The following is a 9,744-nucleotide window of genomic DNA, read 5'->3' as shown; positions in this document are numbered from 1 at the left end:
AGTTAAAACCAAACCAAACCAATTATGGTCGGATTGTTTTTCCAATACCAAACCACAATCGAATTTTTTTTTCCGGTTTGACTCGGATTATCGGTTTGGTGCAATTTATCAGTTTTCTTTGTGAACCCCTAGTCGTTTGTATTGAGCTCTACAATATTGTTATAAATTGAATTTAACTAAAAGCAATAATACAAAGTCATAGGGAATTAGGCCAAAAATCTCTACGAATCAATCTTAGAGTCGTCAATATGGGCTTGGCCCAACCCCGTAATTTAGCAGTGTTGAGCTAGCATTTCTAGAGCCCATTTTAAAATGAGCCTTTTAAGCCCAACTTGAGTAAGCCCGTGAGGCTTGATTGAGGCTGGGCTGGACCAGCCCGTGGGCCTAATAAAAATATTTATTTAAAATATATAAAATATAAAATGCATACTACCTCTAGCGATGGAAAGTCAGAATTGAATCTTTACTTAGAGGAACCAAAACTTGATCTTGAGAAGTTTCAAGAGATGTATTGGAAGGACCATTCTAGAAAATATCCTGATCTTTCAGTGATGGTGCGTGATGTATTCAGTATTCCTATTACTACTATAGCATATCAACATTTAGCATTAGTGGGCGTGTTCTGACAAAGTACAAAAGTTGCATCCATCATGAAAATGTCCAAACATTTGTTACTACTCGAAATTGGCTGCACGACTTTTCCCAAACTCAAACTGGTAAAGTAATTTTTTTATGTGAACTATTGTACATGGTTTAACGGATTCTCGCAATAAAGTCATTTTTCAATCATAAAAGAAATTATACATCTGACTCCCACTGTTTGGAGGTTCCTTTTCCCTCATGAAAGTGCAGTTCCTAAGGACTAGTGGTGCACAATTCAAAACTCAAAAGATAATAGATCTACCCCTCTATCTACTCTTTTGCACTTAAATACAGGGATTTTGTTAGCAACAAGGTTCGAACACATACCGTTTGCCTACCTTACATATGCGTTACCAGTTGACCAAAGCCCTGGAGCCCTGAAAATGATCTGTTATTTCATGCTGAGCTAGAGTTCCAATTGTACAGTCTGTATGGTAAATAAGGCCGTGAAAATCTCTTTATGATAGTTGACACTCGGCAAATTGCTTATAAAAATGGTATTTCAAGGGGGGCTAAATTATCTCATCCTTGGTACATGAAAAGGGGTTACTTTGAGCAGAACAAACATCTGTGCCTCCAAGGATAAACTGAGCATACAGTTGGGATTTTACCCTTCGAACTTCGTCTTCTATGCATGGACTGCGTCTAAAAAACGGTATTTCGTGCAGCGGAACTTACATTTGACCTGCTGCAAGGGTATCCATCATTGTATATGATGATACCTAAACTTTTGGAATAAAAGAAAATTATGTTAACCAAGCAGAAATTGGGCACCGAGCAGCAGTAGTTACTAACCAATTTTCATTGGAAGAGGATTTCTAAATCATGTGATGTAATATCTCGTCAATAGTATTTTCATCTGCATCTCACACGGGCTAAAACTTATTTTTTATGTCAAAATTCAACTATCAACAACTTGCCTCTCACAGGGGTAAAAGAAAAGATGCAGTTATTATAACTAGGATTAAAAAACATTGGTTTTACCTTTTGTACCTAAAATCTCGGAGGCATTTAAGATGGTATTCATGAGACCTTGAGTAACTCATGGAAAGCTTCTTGGGGTATATCGACAGATCCCACTCGTTTCATTCTCTTCTTCCCTTCTTTCTGTTTCTCCAACAACTTCTTCTTCCTTGTAATATCACCACCATAACACTTTGCCAGAACATTTTTTCTCATAGCAGAAAGCCTGGAACAAGAAATGTAAATCAAACAGCTACAACAAAAGTTACCTATGTGAAACCTCAAAAAACACACATAGTATACTGATGAAAACTACAGCTTATTGATTGAACCATTACTTTTCTCCTTCTGAAAGATACAAAAGAGGAAAAGGGAAGAAGGGTGTGAAATCACAATTTCCCTTTTCCAACACTTAAAAGTCTGAGATTTAAAAAGGTATCACCATCCCGAAAGAAAATTCCTTTGTTAGTGATTCGGCTTTCTATCTTTGAAAAGATGATGAAATTTTGAAGAAGCTACTTTAGGTAGATTCCCCGCACTTCAAAAAAATTTCTACTTGAAAAAGAAGGGGGGGGGGGGGGTGTCCCGAGAAATGACAAGAAATTGGAACAAAAATTTGGAAAAGAAGATGGAGGCAGGAGTTCATTTTGGTCACGGTGCTAGGAAATGGAATCCTAAAAATGGCGCCTTATATCTCTACAGAGCGTAAGGGTATTCATATTACTAGTAAGCATTATCAAAAAAATGCTCGCAGACCCTGAAAGAAAGAAAAAGTTGATGGGAATAAGGTGGGTTGCCAGTCCAATCGCTAATCTAGTCAAAAATCTGCCCAAAAACAACTATTAAGCGGCGTATTCTTTCATCACTGGCGACCGCTTGTTATGGAGAAATAGCTGAAACCTGTGATAACTGAATTCACAGGATAATTCAATAGTCTGCCAAATGTATGACAGATATGGAAAAGTTAAACTTACGTCTCCCTGGCAATGACCTTAGATCCAATAGCAGCTTGTATAATGATTTCAAACATCTGCCTGTTCAACTATCTGTATGAGGAACAAGAAGTAGCACCAAAACCAAAAGAAACAAATGACGGGCAAATAAGTAAACCTGTCTATAAACTTTTTAAGCTTCTCCACAAGTTCGCGACCAACGCGCGGAGCTTTTGATTTGTGGACAATGGTTGCCATAGCATCAACTGGTTGGCCATTTAGGAGAATATCGAGCTTCACCAAATCTGAGGACTGGTATCTATCCAAAAACAAAAAAAACAAAAACAAAAAAGAGGATAAAAGGAAAAGAGGAAGAAGCAAATATGGGTTATCAGAAGCACTTGCAACTAGAAAATATCATTGAGGAAAACTTTTTTCCTGAGAGAATCAAAATTTCATTCCTTAATACAGTAAATATTTGATCGATACAGAAATTTCTAAGTTGTGTTTGTATGTACTAAGAGAAACAAAGCAAGAAGAGGAGAAAAACTTACTCTGAGTCCTCATAATCAAACGATGCATATCCTGATGTTATACTTTTCAATTCATTGTAGAAGTCCACAACAATTTCCCTCAGAGGCATGCGGTACTTCATGAAAGCCCGTTGGCTGCACAAGATGGAAAAACTTGTATACTATCAATCTAGAACTTTATAGGAGCTCGAGAAAAGATGAAAAGAAATTCCTAATGAAGGTCGAACAATAAAATTAGCTTTTGAATCAACTTTGCTTTGCAATATAAAGTGTCTTCCTACAAAATATTGGGCAAGATATTAAAGGCTGCAACTCCCCAGTTCTTTCATTTACAAATAATCGAATGAAAGAAAAGAACAAACTTAAGTTAAAAACAAAAAGAAATGTGATGTGATTGTTAATTCATGGTGTGCGTCACATACTTGGCACATCTTCAATGAGCAAACATCAAATCAACATAAGAAGAAAAGTCACCTATCAATGAATGAGTACTCCAACTGCTCTCCCCGACGCTCAGCACATAGAGTGATAACAGACCCCACATACCTTCAAGAAGAAGTATGATAGTGAGGAAAAATGGACATCCCTGACACCAAACTAGCTCCAAGAGGAGATCAAGAAAGCTGACACATATTGTTGAGGGAAAAAAATCTAATAACATTGAAGTGCATGGGAGCTTACTCACTAGGGATAATAATTGTAGCTATTACAGTAGGTTCCCAGCAGGCAGAAAGTCGATTCTTGGGGTTTGAAGGCAAAGCAGCAGGATTCTGAACCTCCACTTTGCTAAAGACAGACACAAGAAAAGGAGGAAACAGAAGCAGAATTAATTTAAGATTGATAAAAGGCGTTTACAACGTACAGAGAAAAAAAAATGTTGATAACCATACCTTCCATCTGAGTACTCAAAAATATATGGCACTGTAGGAACAGTGGAAATGACATGAGCACCATGTTCCTGTCAGCCATTACACCATTAAATACAACATTAAATAAGCAACTCGTGAAGTCAAGATAGAGTTCATTCTTAGAGCCCGTTTGGCCAAGCTGCCAAAAACGGCTTTTTTTTTAAAAGTACTTTTGATCAAAAGTGCTTTTTGAAAAAAGTACTTTTGCAAAGTAGCAGTTTGTGTTTGGCCAATTCAGTAAGTAGTGCTTTTTGCAACCAAATTGTGTTTGGCCAATCATTCCAAGAAGTATTTTGAATATCAAATTACGAAAAAGGACTGCAAAGGTTCAGTTTGCAATTAGTATTATTTAAATGAGAAAAATAAATTTAAAATTTTATTATAATAAAAATAAATTTAAATAATCAATATAAAATATAGTTATTCCAAAGCTATAATATGGGGTATCTAGTATTACTTATTGTTTACATGATGATTTAAATATATCAAAATATATCACTCAATATAAATTAAATATCTACTTTTATAAATCACTATATAAAAAAAGAGATTTATTTATAGTAGAGAGAATATTCCAAAGAGAATAAAAATATGATAGAATAAAAAAGAGAAGAAATGTATGGTAAAAAGAGAAAAAGAAAATAGAAACGTTAAATCAATGAGGGATAATTTGAGAAATAAAAATTTAATGTAAGGATATTCTTGTCTTGAATAAATTAATTTTCTACTTCTTGGAAGAAGCTAGAATTTGTAGCTTCTCTCCAAAAACTGCTTCTGCTGCTGCTCAAAAGTACTTTTTATTTTGGTCAAACATCTCAAGTTTTTCAAAAAGTACTTTTTTGACAGAAAGTACTTTTTGCTTCCCCAAAGCTTGGCCAAACAAGCTCTTAACTTGTTGCAAAACAGGAAAACAAACCAAAGGAGGCAGATTCTTTCTTCTTCATATTTTTCTCTCTATGTGAATGTGTGTGTGTGTGTGTGTGTGTGAGAGAGAGAGAGAGAGAGCAGAAACAGGCTCCAACAAGAGAGACCAACATCGGGATCAGTAATTGCTCATACAAGAGAATCTTCCTTTTCTAGCGTTTATCAATCCAGTTTTTAATTGAAGGCAAATAAATTTAAAATGAAATTAAAGGAAGTGCCTGTTCAAGCCGCTGATGAAAAACATCCATGTGAAGTAAACCCAAGAAACCACATCTGGTAGCAGAGGATAAAATGGGACCAAATTAGGAAAAAGAAGTGAAGTTAAATTTTTAACAATCGAAAAAAAGCGAAGTTAAATTTTCTATCTTAAGATTTATCTTTACCTGAAACCCAGACCTAGAGCCGTGCTACTTTCTTTAGTTACAGAGACACTCGCATCATTACACGTCAATCTCTCTATGGCATGGTTAAGTGCCTCAAAATCAGATCCATCAGCTGGATATAGGCCAGAAAAGACCATATGTTTTGCTGGCTTGAAACCTTCATGTATCACCAAGGAAAATATTGCAATGAGATAAGCTCTGCTAACAAGTATGGAGAAACACACACCAAGTCTCACAGTGATATTTTATTCAGGCCACGATGACAATGTGCAAAGCTAAACCTGTTATAGTATGAAGCTAAAATTGTTGGTAGGATGCATTCTCAATCACAAGCTTTAAATAATGCAATCTTTTGCTTTTGTTTGTAGAACACAACCATTACTCTGGCCTGTTTGAAATATCCACCACAAGCTTCTTTTTCTCAATTTTTCTTGGGCATGCAGGGAGAGGTGGGTGGATGAAACGTCAAAGGAGTTCCCAGAGACATCATAAAATGGTTTAGACATCTCGATTATGAAAGAAGTGTTCTCCGCAGCCCAAAAAATAGCAAGTTGCTGATCTTTTTAACTGTTCCAATTCGCTTCTAAAAATCTATGGCAAGATGCAGCAAAGATACCTGGAAGGGGCTGTATAACTGTTCGTGTATGATGGAGAGTATCTCCAATACGGGCCTCTTTTGTTGAACGCATGCCGTTGACCATGAATCCAACTTGACCTGTTAAAAGGATTCCTGTCGGTACAAGTTCCGGGTGCAAAATCCCAACATCAGAAACTTCATAACTTTGGCCAGTGGCAGCAGAGGAAATCTTGTCACCCTTGTGCAGAGCACCATCAACAACAGCCACATGGCAGATAACTCCTTTGTACTCATCATAATATGAATCCAGCAAAAGCATTCGCAAAGGTGAAGTGCTTTTACCAGGAGGTGGAGGAATTCGCTCTATCACAGCAGGTAGAACCTGCTCTAGACCTTGACCAGTTTTTGCAGATGTGAATAGTGCATCGCTGGGATCAAGGTCAAACATGGATTTGAGCTGTGCTTTTACCCTATCTGGATCAGCAGTGGGCTGATCAATTTTGTTTATGACAGGAATTATGGCCAGGTTAGATTCAAACGCGAGGTAAAAATTAGCAACAGTCTGTGCCTGCACACCTTGGGCTGCATCTACAACCAAAAGGGCACCTTGACAAGCTGCCAAAGATCTGGAAACTTCATAGCTGAAATCCACATGACCAGGTGTATCAATCAGGTTTAATAAAAAATCTGTGTCACTGCCAAGGAACTTGTGACGATGGAACATAGTTGCTGTTTGAGCTTTAACGGTTATTCCCCGTTCCCTCTCTACCTAAGACAAATTACAGATTTTTCACATAAATATATCATACAGTACAGAGATATAATTGAGTACATATGAATAAAGAGCACAAGTAATTAATGCTCTAATAATGACAAATTGTCTCCTTTTTTCTAGAATCTTGGATGGAGAAGTTGACCTCCGCATTTCAATATCTAAGCAGCTGGGAAAACATTTGCAAGTGTAACAAAAGCAAAAGACGATCACTTAACGAATATCTGGAGGATGGAGTTTTAACTGGTCCATCTCTCATTGTAAACCAGTCTAAAAATAAAAAGTGCACTACAAACCAATAGAAGCAACATGATTACAACTATTGTGTCACACTTCACCTCTATATCTCGCACACAAAAATATGACCCAAAATTTTATAACCTCAGATTATAGCAAAATATGCATATCCATGCAGTACATAGCCTCTTGCTCAAACTTATCTTCTTCTTTGTACCCCTACCTGCCCACATCCCCACCCTCTCTCACATACGGAGGATAAAAGACATACATTCCACAACACTACAATATCAAACACCTAAGGGCATGGAATTTTCATGAACCTCATACCAAAATAGGACTACCTTTATTTCAAACACAAAATGTATGTAAAAGTTTCACTTTCACGTAAAACTAATAAGCAATTGCAAATGCATTACGACAGCTAACTCACAATTTCCCAAATCTCGAGCCAGGAAATCATCACACTAGTAAAAAAGCTACAGATAAAGGCTACCAGACCCAGAAAAATGATAAGAAATTGCAGCTTTAAACCTTGAAATAGTTACCATGATTGTTGCTAATAGCTGTCTGATTAAGAGATAATTACATTATTGTCGGGAAAATTGAAAGTTTATAAATACAATTAGAATATTACAGCCAACCAAAAGTTTAGAAAATTTCATTCAACCCCAAAATCTTGATAAAGTTAAGGTTAATTTGTTCTCACTATTAAACAAATATAACATTGAAGACATAATTAAGTAAATAAAAGTGTGTTCTCTCTAATAGCTTAATCTTTTAGAGCAAAGAGTTAGAGGTCCTGGGTTCAAGTCTCACCACTACGATAACAACTACATCTCGATCCCAAACAAGTTGGGTCGACTATATGAATCCCCACTAACCATGTTTCCCCATTTAAGCTCAACTCATGTTATCATCATACCAAATAAATAAAAGTAAAAATAAATTAAATATATAAATAATAATAGTAATATAATATTAAAAATTCTATATATTTATTTTTTGCATATAAATCTATGATAACGTCAAAATACTCCTGTCTCCTAGAAAAGCAATAGGTTCAAAATTAACATACCAACAAGGCTACAACCTAATCCAAACTAGTACATATCACCTAAATCGATCTTCCTTCCATTGCGCGTTGTTAGCTAAGTCTGCATTGTTTTTCAAGAAATTACAGATTTCCGAGACAACTTCCTTCCATGTAATTTTTTGGTCTACCTCACCACTACCTATTATGAAAAAGAATTTCCACTTGCTTGGTCATGAACAAAAATTTAGGGGCATATGCGAGGGTGAGTTGAAAAGATAATTAAGTAACTAAAAGTCCTCTCTAACAGCTTAAGCTTTTAGAAGAGACGGTCATACACTTCATTAAATAACCTCTAGATGCCTTGACCTTGAGCTAAAAAGATAAAATTTTCGCAAAGAATTATGTCTGTCCCATTTTATGTGACTCTTTCATTTTTAGTCTTTCTTAATTTGGAAACAATTTAACTTGAACTTCACATTTTACTCAAAAAACTTTTATAACCACACAAATGTTATAACAAAATTAAGACCACGAGTTTCAAAAGTCATATTTCTTTCTTAAAACTCCGTGTCCAGTCAAATATGTTTACGTAAATTGAAATGAAAGGAGTTAACATTTAAGTTTTTCTCACTGTTAAACAAACACAACATCAGAATCCTTCACCTGAGGCTACAAAGATAAAGTTTTTCAAGTATGAAATATAAAGAATGAAGGGAAGTTACCTGCAATTTATCTAAGTATTGAGGCTGACCATGACCTTTTCTAATGGTTCCAGTAAGTTCCAAAAGCCTATCAGCCAACGTGGATTTTCCATGATCAACATGGGCAATAATAGAAAAATTCCGAATATTATCAGAAGGGTACTTATTCAAATCTATAGTTGATCCTTCTTTACTGTTTTGGCGAGGACGAGAGCAAAATGATGCATTTTGATTAAAGGAAAAATGAGATAAATAGGGTCGAGGAGTAGAAAATAAAGAGAAGTTGGATCTGAGAGCTCTTGAAGCTCTCTTGAAAGTACTCATTGTCCCAAGATTGTGTTTGGAGAATTAGAAAGGTGAGGTTTTTACATTATAGGGCTTTGGGTTTTGATTGTTGGAATGTTCGATAGAGATGAATAAAATGTCAAAATGCGGCGTGTGCAGGACCCTAATTTGCTACTGCCTGCGGTTGTTATTGATTATACTTGATTCAGTTTGGTTTGGTTTTCGCAAACCTATTAAGTTAGTTTTTTTTATCGGTTCAATTATATCTTTTTTGTCGATTTTTAGGTTTTCGGTTGTTTACTTAAATATGAAAGATACTCTACCAAAGATATATTCCGTGGACTAAATTCTAACATAACGCTATCAAATTAATTATTATTTAAGAAAATTTGATATTTATCGAGATATATTGATTATAATTAAATTAAATAGTGATGGATAATTTAAGGGCTCAATTAAAGACAAAATTATTTTTAACATGAAATAAATTCTTGAACCTAACAAAATAAAATTACCAATCAAACTAAAATTTAAAGACAAAGAACTAAATTATTATAAATTCAAAGAACTAGATTACCAACTAACAAATGATTAATATGTATGATAAAGTTTTAAAAACTTTATATAAGAAATACATACATGTGTGTGTATATATATATATATATAAAGTCGGGTTAGTCCATTTTTTTTTACTATTTTTTGCTTAAAACCAAATCTAATCAAATTTGGTCGATTTTTAAAATTCAAACCCGAAACTAAATTATACCAAAAAACTATCGATTTTTTTGTCGGTTTGATATGATTTTCAGTTGGATTCAATTTTTCGGTTTTTCATGATGAATTATGTTAAA

The 9,744-nt window shown here is 35.0% G+C and overlaps 1 protein-coding gene across 6 annotated transcripts; it reads right to left on the bottom strand.

Moving 5' to 3' along the window:
• Positions 1–745: 745 nt before the first annotated feature.
• On the bottom strand, positions 746–9,112 carry LOC107803086 (translation factor GUF1 homolog, mitochondrial). Of its 6 annotated transcripts, none has more exons than XM_075229691.1 (12): positions 8,630–9,100; positions 5,902–6,631; positions 5,286–5,442; positions 5,121–5,175; positions 3,961–4,028; positions 3,752–3,856; positions 3,545–3,616; positions 3,092–3,205; positions 2,716–2,856; positions 2,580–2,639; positions 1,627–1,831; positions 746–1,369 (listed from the first exon to the last, which is right to left on the bottom strand). In XM_075229691.1, the coding sequence occupies exons 1-11, from the start codon at positions 8,930–8,932 to the stop codon at positions 1,666–1,668; spliced, it is 1,971 nt and encodes a 656-aa protein (XP_075085792.1). In that variant the 5' UTR covers positions 8,933–9,100; the 3' UTR covers positions 746–1,369; positions 1,627–1,665. The 6 variants fall into 6 exon arrangements, with proteins under 6 accessions (XP_075085792.1, XP_075085794.1, XP_075085796.1 ...); XM_075229693.1 differs by having other exon boundaries at positions 746–1,364; XM_075229695.1 differs by having other exon boundaries at positions 5,902–6,627; positions 8,630–9,058.
• Positions 9,113–9,744: the final 632 nt, after the last annotated feature.

This window comes from Nicotiana tabacum, chromosome 14, assembly GCF_000715075.1.
Source record: "Nicotiana tabacum cultivar K326 chromosome 14, ASM71507v2, whole genome shotgun sequence".
Taxonomy (NCBI): Eukaryota; Viridiplantae; Streptophyta; class Magnoliopsida; order Solanales; family Solanaceae; genus Nicotiana; species Nicotiana tabacum.
Note: the sequence above shows the minus strand (reverse complement) of the source record. Positions and strands in the feature narration are given on the sequence as shown.

Coding starts and splice junctions, on each gene's coding strand:
- LOC107803086 (XM_075229692.1), bottom strand. CDS start 8,932: ATGAGTACTTTCAAGAGAGCTTCAAGAGCTCTCAGATCCAACTTCTCT. Junction 4,029..5,120: donor TTCATCAGCGGCTTGAACAG/GCACTTCCTTTA, acceptor AATGGCTGACAG/GAACATGGTGCTCATGTCAT. Junction 2,640..2,715: donor CTTAAAAAGTTTATAGACAG/GTTTACTTATTT, acceptor ATAGTTGAACAG/GCAGATGTTTGAAATCATTA.